Source organism: Nomascus leucogenys, chromosome 17 (assembly GCF_006542625.1).
Source record: "Nomascus leucogenys isolate Asia chromosome 17, Asia_NLE_v1, whole genome shotgun sequence".
In the NCBI taxonomy this organism is placed as follows: Eukaryota; Metazoa; Chordata; class Mammalia; order Primates; family Hylobatidae; genus Nomascus; species Nomascus leucogenys.
This window is the reverse complement of record NC_044397.1, coordinates 32,719,026-32,739,168: the sequence shown is the minus strand read 5'-3', so window position 1 is coordinate 32,739,168 and position 20,143 is coordinate 32,719,026. Positions and strand designations below refer to the sequence as shown.

Here is a 20,143-nt window from a genome sequence, read left to right as displayed (position 1 = left end):
AAAGCATATGTAATTTTGTTCTCTGACTCCAAACAGCAGAATACATGACAGGAAAATAAATTGTATATATTTCATGTAACTTTTTAAACTGTTAGTTTGAAGTTAAATGCAATGGAATTTACACAAAAATACTTTTCTAGGCTTAAAAATTTACTTTTAAATGACTACAGTTTAAGCAATTCTTTTTTTTTTTTTTTTTTTTTTTTTTGAGACAAGGTTTTGCTCTGTTGCCTGGCTGGAGCACAGTGGCATGATCATGGCTCACTGCAGCCTGGACCTCCAGGAACCAAGCGAGCCTCCTACCTCAGCCTCCCGAGTAGCTGAGACCACAGGCACGTATCACCACACCCAGGTAATTTTTTGATTTTTTTCTTTTTTGTAGAGGCAGAGTCTCCCTATGTTGCCCAGGCTGGTCTCAAACTCCTGAGCTCAAGCAATCCTCCTGTCTCAGGCTCCAAAACAGATGTTAGCCACAGCGCCTGGCCAGGCAATTATTTTAAAATTATTAATTTTGTGACATGATTCTTTGCATACTGAATCAAAATGAATCATTTTATTTTAAAATTGTATATGCATTTCTAATTGAAATGTGATTTCTATCAAAATAAATGTTGAAAGACTCAGAAAAGATATTTTTAAGTGAGTTCTATTTCTCTGAAAAGAGTAACAATGGAAACATTACTAAATTAGCTAAAAAAATCACCAGGATCTGAACCACAAAGGTCACTAAAAAAACTGTGCGATGCATAAGTGTAATTAACATACAAGCACGTCTGGCTTTCTAAAGATGACAACTTTACAACTGAGGATGCAGGCAGGCGAAGTGGCTCATGCCTGTAATCCCAGCACTTTGGGAAGCTGAGACACGTGGATCACTTGAGCCCAAGAGCTCTAGGCCAGCCTGGGCAACATAGCAAGACCCTGTTTCTACAAATAATAATTTTAAAAAATTAGTCAGGCATGGTGGCGCAGGACTACTGGAGTAGTCCTAGCTACTCAGGAGGCTGAGGGAGGACTGCTTGAGTCTGGGAGGTCAAGGCTGGGTGATAGAGCGAGACCCTGTCTCAAAATGAAAGAAAGAAAGAAAGAAAGAAAGAAAGAAAGAAAGAAAGAAAGAAAGAAAGAAAGAGAGAAAGAAAGAGAGAAAGAAAGAAAGAAAGTTGTGGAAACCTTTTACATGATGCTTGGTGGGAAGCTATCACAATTCTTCTGTCACCATTCTGGTGAACTGGTATACCTTGATATCCATGTTAATTTACCATAGAGACGGCCAATTATCAAGTCATTCATCAAATCATTCGTTCAGATAATTAACATGTATTACCCCTCCAGGCACCATAACAGAAGCTGGGAACAGATCAGCGAACAAGACTGTTCTCCACTGAACGGTCTATGAACTTTTATTTTCATTTTTTCTACCACCTCTCCTAGACCCCATCCAATACAAGAAAGAAACTAAAAGTTACAATGGTAGATTTCTCTAACACTTGTGTTTCCATATGAATGTGAGAAGACATTACTCTCATGTATGTTCTCCAAGGCATTAAAGGACATTATTGCTAGTTGTATTGATGGAGTTGGGAGCAAGAAAAATGAGGTACTGTAACTTCAATCTGGGAGGGGATTTTTGAACAGAGAAAATCCTTCAATTTTCCTTTTGGACATTCCTAAATAGGGCTCTCTGTAAAATGATTTTGTCCATCACTCCTACCTTAAAATAATGCCATTCAAAATTTGGCAGCAGCATGACATACCACTAGATATACCAACAGATGATTCTAAAGATTCGGACCAGGTAATGTAGTATAAAAATAAAAAAAATGGCCAGGCCCGGTGGCTCATGCCTGTAATCCTAGTACTTTGGGAGGCAGAGGCGGGAGGATCACTTGAGCCCAGGAGTTCAAGATCAGCCTGGGCAACATGGTGAAACCCTGTCTCTACAAAAAATACAAAACTTAGCCGGGAATGATGGCATGTGCCTGCAGTAACCTTAGCTACTCGGGAGGCTAAGGTGGGAGGGTTGCTTGAGCCTGGAAAGTTGAGGCTGCAGTGAAGTGGGATCCAGCCTGGGTGACAGAGAGAGACCCTGTCTGAAAAAAGAAAAGAAGAAAAATTAGATAAGCCTGGGTCACTTTTAAAGTTTTGCCGCTGGCTATCTGGATGAACGTGGGCAAGTCACCTGTGTTACCAGACTGTAGCTTCTTGGTCTGTAAAATGACTTCCACGGACCATCAGCTCTAAAACTGCACAGCTTTAAATCTAGAGAAAGCCAATAAATCACAGATGGAAATACTCTTACACAGTCACACAGACTCTAGAGCTGGAGAGTCCTCTAAGACACTGCGGCCCCTGCGCCAGCATCTCCGGGAGAAGCTTGGTAACAACACAGATTCCTGGCTCTCAAATGAACTCCCGCATTCAGTCCTGAGATTCAAAAAGCTTTGCATGATCTAAGGCAAGAATGAGGCATCATGAAATGTGAGATGGAGACTGGATTTCAGTATCAGCAACACTGATCAGGCTTTATCTTTGTCCTGAAATGGCCAGGTTTCTGTGTAAAGTCCCACAGCAAGACTAACAAGCAAGGGACACAAACTGTCCACCTACAACTGTGCCCCTACTACTAGTGCAGTCAGCAGGTGCCACAGCAGTGTCTGTAGGGGTTCTAAGGCCTAGGGACTCATGTTGTGAGTAAAACTCTACAGGTCTGGGGCAAAATCTTCTAAAGGAACTGATCTCCATTAGTGTTTTCTGACCGCCCTCCTGTGTTCTCAGCCCTCTGTGTGTATACGGCCAGTGCTGACGCAAGAAAACAGCACATCTGTGTGTCTCCTCAGGGCTACCAGAAGGCTCGGGGTAAAGACAGCACACAAAAACAGCCAAGAGGTTTTAAAGACCAGGGTCCCATGTCCAGGGAAAACAAGGCTTTAGCCAGAAGACGACCTTTTTTTTTCCTCAATTTGAATCACTGGACCTCCAGACTCCTGGGCCAGCCCTGTGCGGTCAACAGCGAGCAACATTAAGGACCATTTTCTCTGCACGCCGCATTCCTTCCTTCTTTCCCCCCATGTATTCCTTTATAACAAGTATTTACACAGGCCGAATGCACTCCAGCAGGCATGCAGTAAGTTCTAGAGGCCTTCCCGGCTGGTTCACTGGTCGATTCCACCGTCTGCTGCTACAACCAGATCTTCTCTATTACCCTCCCTGGCCAGGACTTTACAATCTGCAGCTTCCTCCTCCCTGTTAGGGAACTCGAGGTTTCGATGATCTTCCTCTTTCACAAAACACACTGGGGGATCCCTCTGCCTCAGTAATCTCAGTGACCACAAATTCACCAGTCTACAGAAGTTTGGGGGTGGAGGGGAACAATCATCTTGCTCTTCCTCATAGGCCTTATGGACAACAGTGAATTCAATCACCACGCTTCACTCCCCACTCAGCAAAAATCTCAACTCACCACAGGCAAGTGGTTATTGTCAATGATGGAGGCGGAGCAAACTACAGCTGGTGCACCAAATCCAAACCTCCTATTTGTGTAAATAAAGTTTTACTGGCACAAAGCCATGACCATTTGTTAACAGTGTCTATCCTGGCAGAGTTCAGCTGCTGTTTTAGAGACTGTATGGCCCACAAAATTTACTATTCACTAAAGTAGAAAATATTTACTATTTGGCCATTAGGGGAAAAAAAATCTGCTGATCCTGTTCCTAAAGGACTGTGCTATCCAGTTATTCTATTGAAAAACATATTGGAAGACCGTTTTAAATGTTCCTACCCTCTGTGCTCACCTTAAAGTCTATTTCTGGGTCCTTACAGCAGGATACACAGTTTGCAATTAATACTATTAATATTATTAAACTGCACACACACAGGATCACAAAAGATGAGGAAACTTCTGCAGCAGGTGGCGCCTCCCCTGGAAAGAGAGATAAATAATATTAAAAACATATACATTCCAAAATCAACTTTAATTAGTGAATCAATATGTTTTCCTCTATATACAAACGGGTGTAAGGGTTAATAAAATAATGCTTGAGAAAAAGCTGATGATCCAATCCAGGATAAGAAGCTGTTGTTTCTTTGAAATAATTTAGATTTACAGAGGAGTTACAGAGACAATACAGAGAGTTCACATACAGCCTTCGCCCAGCTTCCGCTAATGCTAACATCGTACATTACCATAGTACGCTGATCAAAACTATGACAGTAACGCTGGTAACAAGGCTATGCAGTGAACTTCAGGCTTTATTCGGATTTTACTGTTTTCTCCACTTTAGTCCTTTTTTCTTTTCAGACTCAATCCAAACTACCAACGTTGCATTTAATCACCACATGCCCCTCAGCTCCTCCAGTCTCTGACAGCTTCTCGTCTTTCCTCACATTTCATAACTCTTGACACTTTTGAAGAGTGCCGGTCAGTTATTTTGTGGAACGTCTCTCAACCTGAGCCACCCAATGTCCTCTCAGGAACAGACCAAGGTTGTGGCTACCTGGGAAGGAGTCAGAGAATTCTAGTGGGGTGAACTGTTCTGCTTGCACAGCAGGGTGCATGACCTATGCCTGGTGAGGTGACCTTAGATCCCACGGGCCAGGTGGCTCCCACCAGGTGTCACCAAACCACTGCAGGCCTACCTTTCCCTTCTCGTACTCTATTCCTCGAAAGCAATGCTGGCCCACAGGGAAGGGACGTAAGCTGTACTTCCTGGAGGGAGGAGTGGTAGAGAGTCTGCAGACACAGGTTAAAAACCCTCCAGTAATTAGTAATATCAGGGGGAAGAAACTTTGAGGCTATGCAACTGCCTGTTTCTCCTTCAGGTCTTGCACACCAGTTTTCCGCATCTGTCAGCGCATCTTGCCTACAGCAATTACTACTGTGATGTTTGGAAGGTGATTTTCTATTTCCCTCGTTTCTTGTACATTTGTTATTTGGTATTCTGTAAGGAAGATTGGTCCCCTCTCCTCCCCTTATTTATTTTATTCAGTCATGTATATACTTATGGACTCATGGATATTTATTCTCCGGGCTGTAATCCAAAGTTATCATCACATTTTGTGGCTCCAGTGGTTCCAGCCTTGTCACTGGGAGCTCTGTCAAGGTGACTACTGGATCTTTTTGGCATGCCCCATCCTTCCCTTTTTCTCCAAATCTTCCTTACTTCCGGGCACTACAGGAAGCTCCAGGCTCCTCATATTTTCCCTACTCTGCTTGAGAACCAGCCATTGCTCCAAGGAGCTCTGGTCATGATAAGCAGGGAGGGAGGCGGCCTGCAGACTACAGCCTGCGGCCTGCTGTTGCGTGGGGGGCCTCCCCGACTCTCCAGCAAAGAATGATTTCTACATCTTTAAGGGGCTGTTTAAAAAAAAAGAATATGCCAAGGATACTGCCTGTGAGCCACAAAGCCTAAAATATTTTACCGCCTGGCCTTTTCCCATCCCTATCTAGAGCATAAAGATTTTTACATCTTATTTTTAGCAAGTTCTTCGTTACCCGGAAAACATCTTATTCAACTAGGGTAGTTGTGAACCTTTTCTTTGTTAGAGCAAACTAATAAAGTCTCAGCTACCAGAGTTTTACTGAGGAATAAACTTTTCCTTAAAATCCTCATCTATGGCAGGCACAGTGAGCATGCCTGTAATCCCAGTGCTTTGGGAGGCCAAGGTGGGAGGATCGCTTGAGCCCAGGAGTTCAAGACCAGCCTGGGCAACAAAGTGAGATTCCAACTCTACAAAAAATAGAAATAAAAATAAAAATTAGCTGGGCGTGGTGACACGTGCCTGAAGTCCCAGCTACTCAGGAGTCTGAGGTGGGAGGATGGCTTGAGCCCAGGAGGAGGAGGCTGCAGTGAGCTATGAGCACGTCACTGCACTCCAGTCTGGGTGACAGAGCAAGACCTTGTCTCGAAAAATAAAAATAAAAATAAAAATAAATCCTCATCTATGGCTAATTAAGTGTTCAAATGCACCAAAAGGAAGGCAGAGAGATAAATTAATAAGGCTATTTTTTTCTTAAATGAAGCTAGGGTACTTGAAGAAAAGAAAAACTAACCCAAACTCCTAGGTGAGCAAAACACATTCTTGAATCTAAAATAAGCTTCAGTGAAGATCAGGGAAGTCTAAAATGAACTGCAAACAGAACTAAGTTCTTTTTCAATAACAAAAGGTCCCTTTGTGAAAGCAATGCTGAAACACCATTGTTGTATGTGGGCTCAGTCTGTGCTTAAGAATAATATAGTTAACCAAGGGGTGTCGAGAATCTCCGAGTTCTAAATCAACGAAGTCTAAAACAGAGGAAAGCCCATACATTTAACACAGGAGGTAACTCGGTGCTTCCTCTTGAAACCAACCTGGAGGAAGTCAACTTTCAATGAGAACAAGAACTCCCTAACCACAGACACACTTGTGTCCATTTGGAAAACCTAAACTAAGTGAGGAGCTTGAGGCACTGAGAGCCAATTCTTATGAAGACCAAGAGGGAGGATTTTCTTCTCTTCCTCCTTGCAGTGAGCTGTTCACTCATCCAGACAAGTGAAGCCTGTGCTTCCCCACTGGAATTTCTTCTTTTTTTTCTATTAAGAGACGGGGGTCTCACTATGTTGTCCAGGCTGGTCTCGAACACCTGGGCTCAAGTGCACCTCCCACCTCAGCCTCCCAAAGCACTGGGATTACAGGCATAAGCCACCGTGCCAGACTGCTGGAATTATTTCTGAAGAACTGTGCTTCACTCCCGATTCACATAATAAAAATTAAATTTGACTCCTGAGGATTATATAGCAAAGCACTTTCACGTACATTGTTTTTTATTGTTTTTAAAGATGCATTTGGATTGTAAGGGAGAATAAAAAGAAAAAATAAGACATAGTTTGTCCACTGCATCTCTGAATTTCAGGTGCATCTCACACTTCAAATTAGTTTAACTGGCAGCATTTCTTCTTTCTAATGGCACAAAAATAAGGGTGTGACTTATCATCAACCTCATCTGACATTTGATAAAATACAGTATTATTTCATTTGGTTGTCACAATACCTCTGAGGTAATATGACCAGCTCCACGTCACAGATGAAGAAATCGATATGCCCATGAACCCAGGTGGGACAGTGGCAGGCCAGACTTAGTTCAGGTGTGCTGGGTGCAAGCTCCCTCGCTTTCCTTGAAACCCCACTGCTCTGCCTCAACATGGCTAACTTTTAACACTTAAAAACAGCCCACTGTCCTTTGAATCCAAGTCTGTCATTAATTAGGGTAGTTTATACTTCTTCAAACTCCACAAAGCTGATCCTGACTTACTTTTTCCTCTCTTGCACCCAGAGCTTTTGTTTTGTTTTTTTAATCATCACAAACTACCCATTTATTATAGAACTGGATAAGGACTGTATGAATGCCAGCCTAATTATCTGATTCATGAAAGTGTCCTCTGTGAGTCACTAGATAGGCATGAAGAGTATAAGCAGGTTAAGACCAATGAACTATGCCAAGCTTTGCCCTAGCTCTCTGCTATACTTACTTCTGCTAGGGGCTGCGGGGCACCTACTCTCCCTTAGATTTCCTCAGTGTGAACCACACTTACTCAACCTCAGTATCTAACAGTCCCATTAAAACTACTGCCTGAGAAACTGACTAGGTAGCTTCAAGTAGACATTTTTAGTTACCCCTTTTTAAAACTTTAAAGTATTTTTCTTTTGATGAGTCCAAAAGCACTGTGCTTTAAAAAAACTCTAGCAACGAAAAAAAAAAAAAAACTTCCATAAAATGAGGAAATCAAACATAGGCTGGAAGGTGAGATGGGTTTGCAGAAACCACAGAGAGGAAGTAAATTCTAGACTTGAGGAACCACAAATAAAATCCCCACACCGCTGTGGTCAAACTAGAAACCAGGCCCTGACACAGTTCCTGATTGCAGCTGTTAGAACCCAATGAAGAAAGGCAGCTTTCTTTAACATGCAGCCTACAGCATTGAGAAGGGCATACATCGAGCCAGTCATCTACCAAACAACATCAAGAACAGGTGTCACCATACATTTAGGCAGCTTTTCCCATCACAAATTGAGAGCAAGCACCACTTGAGGTCTGGGGGACTATGTATGCTTCCCCCAAGACACTGATTAAAAAATACCTGGCATGTCCACAGCACATTCTGTGAGTTTTCATTTAATAGGTTTCAAAGCATTTTAATAGCTATCTAGAACTTGATTTAATAAGCAGAAAACTTGAGAAACTCTAAGAGATAGGTACATATTATCTGTTTTAGAGACAGGTAATTTGGAGAATGCAATTTCTCAGTAATGACTCAGGGTAAGCCAGGAATACCACCTATTAATTCAACTATTATAACTCCAGCCCAATTATCTGATTCATGATCTCTAGAACCTCAGATGAAACTGGACCCATATGTAATTAACTAAAGAGTTGTCTGTGAAGCTATTTTGGGATTCAATAAAAAAAAAAATTAAAGGCCACAGATAAAAAGAAATGATGATCAATGTTTAGATCCATTAGGGATTACAAAATGCTGGATATTCTAATGTTGTCATTCCTTGTTCAGTCACTAGTGGATATGCTTTTATAAAGAGAAATTTCCTCACATTTACTATTTGGTTACCCAGTGGTTCAAGTCATAAGGAAATGGCAGACTAGATACTTAAATCTTTGTTTCTTTGCCAGTTTTTAAAAAATGAGTTGGTGGTTGGGTGCCGGTGGCTCACGCCGGTAATCTCAGCACTTTGGGAGGCCGAGGTCGGGGGACCACAGGTCAGGAGATTGAGACCATCCTGACCATCATGGTGAAACCCCGTCTCTACTAAAATACAAAAAATTAGCCAGGCGTGGTGCCGCGCGCCTGTGGTCCCAGCTACTCGGGAGGCTGACGCAGGGGAATCGCTTGAACCCAGGAGGCAGAGGTTGCAGTGAGCCGAGATCGCGCCACTGTACTCCAGCCTGGGTGACAGAGCGAGACTCCATCTCAAAAAAAAAAAAAAAATAGTTGGTTTACTAGCACCCTCTGGCAGTGACCAGTTCAGAGAGCTGCTGTCACTGTTTTGTGATATCATTATGAGCTAATGGATTTAAAGCACCCACGGGCTTCCATCCCTTGTGGTTGTTCTGATTGACACTTCCATTGTCCTGTCTTTGGCAAGCAGGGCCTCTAAAGCAGTTTGCTCCCAAGCCCTCCCACAGGGTCCCAGCGGGCCTGGGTGGAGTTCTTGTTCCCTGGGTTGTTCCAGGCTCATCTTTTATAGTTTCTGTTTCAGACCTCCTATCAATCATTTCCCCAAAGAGCCTTGGTTTCTTTTAAAGTGAACTGCTAATGGAAAGACCTCAGTTTCAGGAAGGAGAGCTGCTTATTCACTGCCAGTGTCACAACTACCTTAGAAAACAATGTATCACACGGTTTTGTAACACTGAACTTTGGTACCCTTGTGGTCTAAGCAGCTGCCCTCTTCGGGTAATAGGGATCAGGAAACTGTGGCCACTGGGTGAAATCCTGCCCATAGTTTTTGTTTTGGTATGGCCTGAAAGCTAAGAATAATTAAGAATTCACATTTTTAAATCGTATTTTTAATCCAAAATAAGATTTTATGACACATGAAATTTATATCAATAGCTGATAGCACAGAAAGACAGACATTATGTATCTCCTGATAGAAAAACACATCGCCGCCTATGAAACAGTACTGCCCAAAACAAGCAAACAAAAACAATATCAAACCTGAACCTAATCAACCACCTAGATCCAAATGTCAATGTGTAGGAAACATTGTGAATAGTGAAACATGTGAAATACCACCGCAAGAATGTAATCAGCAAAATACAGGCTGTGAAAAACACTTGGGAAGAAAAGCCTAGGAAATTGTAAAAAAGAAAGAGATGAAGAGAGGGAGAGTGGCGAACATTAAAAGACTTAAAAGCCCTACCCACCAATTCCAACATATGGATGTTACTTGAATCATGATTCAACCTATTTTAAAAATTATGACATTTCAGGCATTGGAAATCTGAACACTAACTGACCATATTAAGAAAATGTAATTCATTTCTCCTCGGAGTGATAATGATCATGTGCTTGTTTTTAAATGTAGTCCTTATCTTTTGGAGATAGTGACCTACTTAATGATGTCTGGAATTTGCTTCCAAACAGCACGAGGGAGTGGAGGAAGTGGATGGGGGCAGCATGAAGAAAGATAGGCCGCAGCTAATTCAGGCTGGGTGGAAGCTGTGTGGGAATTCATTACAGTATCTATGTCTTGCATGCTTGAAGCTTTCATTTATTAAATGAATTTTAAAAGTTTAAATGGAAGAAAGCAGATATCATAATTTATACTCCATATTCTTGCCTACTCTTGATATGGCCATTAACGTGCTAGGGCTGTCATAACCAAGTATCACAAACTAGGTGACTCAAATAACCAAAATTTATTCTCTAGTTTTGGAAGCTCCAAGTCCAAGACCAAGGTGGCAGCAGGACGGGCTCCTTCTGAGGGCTGTGGTGGCAGGGTTTGTTCCAGGCCTCTCCTTGCTTCTGGCAGCTGGCTGCCTTTTCCCTAAGTCTCCTCCCACCATCTTCCCTCTATGTGTGTCTGTGTCCAAATTTCCTCTTCTTATATATATAAGGACAGCAGTCACACTGGATTAGGCCCACCTTCATGACCGCATTTTCACTTGATCATCCCTGTAAAGACTCTCTCTCCAACTAAGGTCCCATTCTGAGGCACTGGGGTTAGGGTTTCCACGTATGAATTTAGGGGGAACACCATCCAACACATCTCCAGGACAGATGCTTAAATGAAAACAAGGAAAAACAAAGAAGAGCCAGAGACCAGTAGGTGCACATATCAACAGCAGCTACCTGCAAGGACGGAAACAGAGTGGCTGGGGGACAGAGTGTGCTATATCCTTTCCTATTAGTTGGTATAGAACAAAGGTGCTATATCCTTTCCTATTTGTTGAATTTTGTACCCCTGGCTTCTCGCCATCTTTAACCTAATGGCAAAACTCTTTAACAAGGCTTCGGCATCCCTCGTTGTCTGGCTACTCCTGACCTCCCAGCCCTGACTCCATCACTCCCCACCAGCTCTCTACTATGAGCTACGATGACCCTCTCTCCATCCTTCCAGATGGATCTTCTGCCACTTCATTCTCATATCTTCCCCTACCCAGAGACGCTACCATGACACACCCCCTTGCCCCCACCATTCATTCATCCCTGCCCATCAGAGCTCAACTTGGAAACCATCCTTCAGGCCCACGGTTGGAGTCGCTGCCTGTGCACCCCCAATTACCCCGCATCGCCCCATGGAAACTGTCATTCCATGTTGTAAATGCCCAGATGACTTCCCCATTAGGCTGCAAGCTGAATGGGGTCACGGGCCAGGCTTGTATAATCCACCAATGACTCCCCAGAGCCTAGCCCAGCGTCTAGCATTCAGGTGGAAGTCGGGGTAAGAAAAAGGGAAAAAAGTGAGAGAGCGATGAAGGGGCATGAGCAAGCGAGGGAAAATAAGCAAGCAAGGGAACGAAACAGGAAAAACCACAACAGAAAGAAACCATAACCAACCTACCGGATCACAGAATAAACTTACGAGCTAGGCATGGTGGTTCACGCCTGTAATCCCAGTGCTTCGGGAGGCTGAGGTAGGAGGACCACTTGAGCCCAGGAGTTCAAGACCAGCATGAGCAACATAGTGAGACGTCATCTCTACAGAAAGTGTGAAAAATTAGCCAGGCATGGTGACACACACCTGTAGTCCCAGCTACTTGGGAGGCTCACCTGAGCACAGGAGGTCAAGGCTGAAGTAAGCTACGATCATACCACTGCACTCCAGCCTGGACAACAAAGTGAGACTCTATCTCCAAACAAAACAAAACAAAACAAAACAAAACAAAACAAAACAAAACAAAAGCAAAGCAAAGCAAAACAAAACAAAACAAAAGCAAAGCAAAGCAAAGCAAAACAAAACAAAAAACTGAATAAACTTATGGGCCAGGTACGGCGGCTCATGCCTGGAATCCCAGTGCTTGAGCTCAGGAGTTCAAAACCGGCCTGGGTCTCTACAAAAAAATACAAAAACTTAGCTGGGCGTGGCGGCATGAGCCTGTAGTCCCAGCTACTTGAGAGGCTGAGGTGGGAGGATGGTTTGAGCCCGGGATGTTAAGGCTGCAGTGGTCTGTGATCATGCCACTGCACTACAGCCTGGGTGACAGCATGAGACGGTCTCAAAAATAATAATAATAATAAACTTACGTTTTCAGGGTCAAACAAATAAGATTATAAGAGAAGCATCCTTCAATAATTTTACATTCTTACTCGGGAACATTTTCCCACTGTTAACATACACTGTATTGGGGTGGCGAGATGCTTACTCCCCAGGGCTCCAAGAACTCCCACAAACATGTACCCATTTTGCTTCAGCTGCCTAACTAAGGTGTTTTATTAAGAAATACATTATCTCAAAAAGTGGATTTCCTCCGATTTATGTTCCCCCTCAAAAACAGGTGTTTACCCACACGCACCATGTTCTCGCACGGCCTCGTCTCACTGGAGGCCATCAGTACATTCTACTCAGTGCAGGCAAAGCGAGAATCCAAAGGCATCCTCTTCTCCAGGGAGCCCCTGGACCACAGGACTGAGAAGAGCCACAGCCCTGGGACCTCTGCGCCAATATGTGTTTAGGAACAAAACAGGAATCTTAATTGGTGCCATCTAAGATGTGATTTAAATTTGTTTTAGTCTGAACACTGCGTGTATTAGTTTGCTAGGGCTGCTAAAACAAAATACTACAGGCTGGGGGCTTCAACAGCAGAACTTGACTTGCTCACAGTCCTAGAGGACTAGATGTCAGCAGGGCTGGTTTCTCCTGAGGCCTCTCTCCTTGGCCTGTGGACAGTGGCCTTCTCTCTGCATTCTCAAAGGGGCTTTCTTCTGTGTGCATCCCTGGTGTCTCTGTGTGTGTCTAAAGTTCCCCATTTTACAAGGACAACAGTGAGAATGGACTACGGCCCGCCCTCAGGACTCACCTGTTTAAAAGCCCTATCTCCAAATACAGTTATAGTTTGAGGTACATGGAGGGGTAAAACTCAGCCCCTAGCACTGTGTCAATTTACTAATCTTTTCACCTTTTTAATTATTTATTTACTTATTTATTTATTTAGAGATGGAGTCTTGCTCTGTCTCCCAGGCTGGAGCACAGCGATCTTGGCTCACTGCAACCTCCACCTCCCAGGTTCAAGCAATTCTCCTGCCTCAGCCTCCCAAGTAGCTGGTATTATAGGCACCTGCTACTGCGCCCAGCTAATTTTTGTATTTTTTAGTAGAGACTGGGTTTAGCCATCTTGGCCAGGCTAATCTCAAACTCCTGACCTCAGGTGATCCACCCACCTTGGCCTCCCAAAGTGCTGGGATTACAGGCATGAGCCACCATGCCCAGCCTTAATTTTTTATTTTTAAGTGTACAGATAGGTGTATATATTTATGGCATATGTGTGACGCTCTGATACAGGCATACGAAGTGTAATAACCACATCAGGGTATTTGGGGTGTCTGTCACCTCAGGCATCGATCATTTCTTTGTGTTAGGAACACTCCAATTCCACTCCTTTAGTTATTTTAACATATACTTGGTCCATGTATTAACTGAAGAAAGCCAATCCCACCGGCAGGGGTCCATCCTTGACAGCACAGGCACGGGCATGAGGGCATCCTGCCTTCTAAATGGAAAAGCAAGTGTAAAGCAAGGGCCAGGTCCTTACACATCTCGCCTGCTTTCTGTTTTGCCCAGACCCTCTCGCCTCAGGGAATTTGCATAGGAGAATTCGGTGCCTACTTGAAAATTAACAATAGTGGCTACTTAGACAAAGGATTAGACAAAGAAAACTCACAGAACTGAGGGAAGCTAAGGGCCAGCAATCTTCCAAATGGGCCCAACATAAAGCCCATCTCTAAAACACATTGTTTGGGCCTTTTTCTCTTAGCACGTTAGGACCACTAAGCCTGTCTTGAGGCCTCTTCTAACACCCTGACAAGTAGCATTGCAGCCCAGAGACTTAATAAAATGAATCATCATCACACTACTTGGGGAAAAAAATCTGAACAATTATTGCAGATCACACATTTTTATTTAACGCCTCAAACGTACAAACCCATCTATCATCAAGGTTTCCTGTACACAGAATTTTAAGTCACAAAGTGTTTTCCTTGCCATAATATAACAATATATCTATTTATAAGAACATTAAATAACCTAGAATCTCCCTCAGGTATTCTAATATAGGAAAGGAAAAGGGAAATGAAGCATGGCAGTAAATGTACTCAGCCACACACAACAGTAAAGAGTGCACCGATGATCCTGTTCATGAATCAGAGATTCCACGAAGACCCTAAGCCAGAATCTCAACAGCCTAGAAAAACAGATCGCTCTGTGTGCTAATCACAGACAGGGAGGTGTTCCTCTGTTCAAAACTGATTTTCAAGGTCAGCCAGCCCAACTGCTCCCTCACACTTGCAGAAAGGTTATATAATTTGAGTGCTAATTAAATACCTGTGAATGAGATCATTTTATACGAAGCTGCTGGTTTCTCTCAGACAATTCCACTAAAATTTGTTATCAAAGAGCCATTTCATTCCCATTTTAAAACACTAACTAGGATGGAAACTACTACAGAAAAGCTCATCTAAGGCAGCACGGTGTGGCCAAAAGACTGTCGGGCTTGAATGACTTCTGCCAGATGACTGGGCCCCCACACCCCAAGAAATGAAGGGCTGGATATTCCGGGAACTGGAACTTTGGTTAAGTTGCTGGCATAGCTGAGCTATGGCGTCATCCATGGTGCTTCCATGTCTTTAACAGCTTTGAATGGTGGTTCCACACTCCAGGAAGCCGATGCAGGAACGGGAAGCATCTAGTCCCAGAAGGAGAGACTCAGAGCCAGATTCCCAGGGCTCACCCCCACAACCATCCCTGCAGTGGACCACCAACGTCTAGGGGAAGGATATTCTGTTTTGTCACACAACTTCCCATGTACATCTGCAGAGATGTGCAGGCAAGTCAATGGCAGTACTAGATTCACAACACTTAGCCAATCCAACTTCTGCACAATACAGCTGAAAGGATGGGAGAAGTGCCCTAAATGTCTGCTCCTTACTTCCCATGTAGGGCAGACCCTAAATAGCCTAGAAAAACATGTCTACTTTTTCTTTCAAATCTCCTACAATCCCTCGATGGAGTCTATGTTCTCAGAGCCCTTCTGGCTTCCTAAAGCCTAACTTAAGTTCTTGCAAATATAACTGAAATGCAATCTTAGGCAATGTGTCCTTCCAAGTTCTCTCTTCAGAGAGGAAGTATCTGGTGGTACTATTGAATATTGAAGCAGGACTGGCGGTGAGAGATGGCTGGGCCCGGGTATGGGTAGAGAGAATTCATTATACTCTTCTCTCTACTTCTGCATATGTTCAAAATTCTCTACAATGAAGTTTTGATTTTTAAGTACCATCTTCGAAACTAAGTCAGAAACTGGTTACAACAGTGACCTTGACAAGGTTCTACAGCACACAAAGGCAAGATCATCTAGCGTTTCCTATTTGATAACGCTTCAACTGTTGTCTTTATGTCATACAGAAAAATAAGCCCAAAGACAATTCAATATCTAATTAGGTGCTTCCAGATACTCAGGTATCCAGCCCAAGATAAAAGACCTCCAAATAGTTAAGAGGGTTATGGGACAGGGGTGTCACCTACTGAAATGGCTGCGCAGTCACCCTACTGTGAAGCTCACCAGGCAGAAAGACCCACCAACACATCCATTCATTCAACAAACATTTACTAAGCATCTTATATGACAGGTGCTGCTATAGGTTCTGAGAATAAAGAAGTGAAAAAAACAAAGTCCCTGCACACAGGGCAGGCAATAAGCAACTAAGTAAATATATGATACGTCAGATGGCAAGAAGCAATATGGAAAAATAAAACAAAGGACTGGGAAGATTTTTTTTTTTTTTTTTTTTTATAAGGAGTCTCGCTCTGTCGCCCAGGCTGGAGTGCAGTGGCGTGATCTTGGCTCACTGCAAGCTCTGCCTCCCAGGTTCACGCCATTCTCCTGCCTCAGCCTCCCGAGTAGCTGGGACTACAGGCACCCGCCACCATGCCCAGCTAATTTTTTGTATTTTTAGTAGAGATGGGGTTTCACTGTGTTAGCCAGGATGGTCTCGATCTCCTGACCTCGTGATCCGCCCGCCTTGGCCTCCCAAAGTGCTGGGATTACAGGCGTGAGCCACAGCGCCTGGCCTGGACTGGGGAGATTGTTATTTTATATGGAAATGACCAGGGAACACGTTTCTGATATTACAACTAACTCATGCAAGAAATGACAGTGATTTGGTCCCAGGAGAGTTATAAAAATAGTCAATATTTACATGTTGCATACAATGTTCCAGGCAGTATTCTAAACTCTTCCAATTCCATAACAACTCTTTGAGGTAGGTAGTATCATTAGCCCCATTTTATGTTATTTTTTATTTGTATTTTTTAGAGACACAGTCTTGCTCTGTCACCCAGGCTGGAATCAGTGGTATGATCTTAGCTCACTGCAGCTTTGAACTCCTGGGCTCAAGCGATCCTCCCACCTCAGCCTCCCAAGTAGCTGGGACTACAGGTGTGCACCACCATGCCCAGATAATTTTTTAATTTTTTGTAGAGACAGGGTCTTACTATATTACCTAGGCTGGTCTCCATCTCTTGGCCTCAAGTGATCCTCCCACCTTGGCCTCCCAAAGTGCTGAGATGACAGGCATGGACCACCACCCTTGGCTAATTTTTTAAAATTTATTGCAGAGATGGAGTCTCACTATGTTGCCCGGGCTTGTCTTGAACTCCTGGCCTCAAATGATTCTCCCCACCTTGGCCTCCCAAAGTGCTGGGAAACAGTCATGAGCCACCGTGCCTGATAAGCCCCATTTTAAAATGAAGAAACGGAGCATGAAGAGGCAAAGTAACTTCTCCAAGGTCAGGCAATACATGGTGAGGCTCAGAGTGCAAGCTCTTCCCGCTCCATGACAGAGCAGGGGACGAAAACAGGCGGAGCCAGGACTTGCTGGCAGATGCGAGGTGAAGCTGGAGGGAAAAGGGGGCATGGAGCACACCTCCAATCCACTGATTAACTCCCTGCTCTCAAACAGGAACAGACTTTCAATTCTCATCTGACATTTGAAAAACCTTTTAGGTAAAAGACAGTGCCCAACCCAAACAGATACAAAGGAACCTGAGGGAAACAGACAATGCAGGGGCTAAAAAATAATAAAAAACAACAACTATATTCTTAGAAATAACAAGAGACAGTATACTCATGAGAAGAAAGAGGTTATTTAAAAAGTGGGGAGAGGAGGCCTCCTGGAAATCAAATGAAATTGAAAAAAATACTTGCACATAGCAGTAGAACACAGACAAAAAGATCAACAGAAGTAAAAGCTCATTCCAAAACATCCAACAATCTGCTGACAGAAGTTTTAGATGGAAAGAAGAAACAGAAGGAAGAGAAGATAATTCTTCCCAAAAAGTGTGTGCATATATACACATACATGCCTATGTCTGTGTGTGTGTGTATATATATATGAAAATTGTCCAGAACTAAAGCACACAACTTTCAAGGTTCAAAGGGCCCATTGTGCATCCATGTTGATGAATGAAATGGATGAAGTGAGACTCATACCAAGGCACAGCTTTACAACTGTTCAGAATCTAGACACAGAGGAAGTCTTAAAAGCTTCAGACCTCTCAACAGGCTGGACAGCAGCCACAGAGACACTACTGCAAGACTGGCATAGGACACAAGGGTTCCAGGACACAACAGCCAAACACACGGAGAGGAGATTTAAGCTCCTGACAAGGCACCTGGGACGGATTAATGATGTGTTCATAAAAAACTAACAAAAGTAAAAGAACTGTAATCATCACAAACACTATAGGGTCAGTTGTAAATAATGTTTGTAGCCATAAAAATATAAATAATGAATGGTGATTTAATCGAAAAGTTTAAGTGACTGTGTTGAGAAGAAGGGTGAATGCACATATGTGTGTGTGAATATATAAATCCTTGTCATGCATAGTAGAAACTCAGTATCTGATTAAACCAACAAACACTGCTACAAGCACATTAGCCCACGATGTGGCTAAAAGAGCTGCAGGGCGTTGCCACTGGGAGCCAGCAGCAGGGATGGGGAGGAATGGGACAGGACAGGGATTCACTATTTTTGTCATAAACCCTGAAAAACTATTTAATTTTTAAAAACTATTTACATGCATCATTTGCAACTATAATTTACAAAACAGATCAAGGGGGAAGGAAAAAAAAAAAAGACAACCAAGGAGATAAGAAACAACATTTAAGGGAGGGGACAAAGAAACAGAGCTGATAGGAAATAGTAAAGAGGATGTTTCGGGGGCAACAGGCAGGCACATTACCATGGAAGGCAGAGGAGAAAAGCATGCTGAAAAGTGTTATGGAGGGCCAGGCACAGTGGCTCAGCCTATAAGCCCAGTACTTTGGGAGGGGACACCCCAGCCTAGGGAACAGAGTGAGATCCAGTTATACACACACACACACACACACACACACACACACACACACACACACCATGTAGAGATATTCACTGAACTATTATTTATTATATAAGCTGAGAGCAAGGGTCCAAGAGCAGGAGGCAAAGAGAACGTAAGTGAGGGATGCTGCAGCTGCCAGGAAAGGGTGGGATGAGAGGAATGGGTCACAAAGCTTGTTTTAAAGAGCTGAGAGAAAAGAGGAGGAGAAAAATGACATTTGTTGACTGTTCCACACGCTTTTTAAAATACCTGTCCATGACTCTTGAAAGGATATACAAAATATCCGCCAATGAGCATTATTCTTGGGATCTACAGCAGTCGGCGGATTCCTAAAACCGTCCAGGGTTGTTGGAGGAGGGTGAGAACTGGAAAACTGCCTATGGGGTACTATGCTGATTGCCTGGGTGACAAAATTATCTATGCACCAAACCCCCACGACATGCAATTTACCCACGTGACAAACCTGCACGTGTACCCCCCGAAACTAAAACAAAAGTTGGAAAGAAAAAAAAAGGAGTCCAGACCTCCATAAAAGCATATAAATCAATGGTGGTGTTTAAAGTATCTTCCATGTTTATAAATGAATGCTTACAAGTTTATGATTACACTTCTTAAAAGTCAGAAACATTTTTATCGCCTTTAATTAAATGGTATAATGTCATCTCATAGGTAGAAACTAAATAGTTGTTCTTACAATTTTTTTTTTACCCCGAGACAGGGTCTCGACAGTCTGGCTCTGTCGCCCAGGCTGGAGTGGAGAGGTGCAATCACAGCCTAGACCTCCCAGGCTCAAGCGATCCTCCCACCTCAGCCTCTTGAGTCGCTGTAACCACAGGTGCACACCACCACACCCAGCTAATTTTTTAAAAAATTTTTTGTAGTGTCGAGGTCTTGCCATGTTGCCCAGGCTGGTCTCGAACTCCTGGCCTCAAGCGATCCAGCCGCCTCAGCCTCCCAAAGTGCTGGGATTACAGCCCTGAGCCACCATGCCCGGCACAAATTTAAAAACAATATGAATATGATTTTTTTCAGCCTAATTATGGAAGCTAGCACTTTGGTTTCCTAATTTTCTTTTTTTTTTTTTTTTTTGAGATGGAATCTGGCTCTGTTGGCAGGCTGGAATGCAGTGGCACAATCTTGGCTCACTGCAACCTCCACCCTCCTGAGTTCAAGCGATTCCCCTGCCTCAGCCTCCCGAGTTGCTGGGACTAAAGGTGCACACTACCACGCCTGGCTAATTTTTTTTTTTTTCGTATTTTAGTAGAAACAAGGTTTCACCATGTTGGCCAGGATGGTCTTGATCTCCTAACCTCGTGATCCACCTGCCTTGGCCTCCCAAAGTGCTGGGATTACAGGCGTGAGCCATCACGCCAGGCTTGGTTTCCTAATTTTCAATATGGCGTTTTCTTTAGTACTTCAAGAGTCAATCTTATAATTCGTAGTTTAACATTTCACCCCAGTACTTTCAGGGAATATATAGAAATCAATATCCAGAGAAGGGGCTGGAGTTGGGTCTCCGTGTGTGTGCATGTGCATCGCACTACAGAGGTTCTTTAAA

At 43.4% G+C, this 20,143-nt stretch overlaps 1 protein-coding gene across 1 annotated transcript in view; it reads right to left on the bottom strand.

Moving 5' to 3' along the window:
• Positions 1 to 20,143, bottom strand: part of LMTK2 (lemur tyrosine kinase 2) — a 102,344-nt gene that overhangs the window by 67,566 nt on the left and 14,635 nt on the right. The window contains exon 2 of the mRNA XM_030795557.1: positions 3,792 to 3,919. Within this exon, the coding sequence (XP_030651417.1) occupies positions 3,792 to 3,919 (128 nt within the window). The remainder of the gene's footprint in view (positions 1 to 3,791; positions 3,920 to 20,143) is intronic.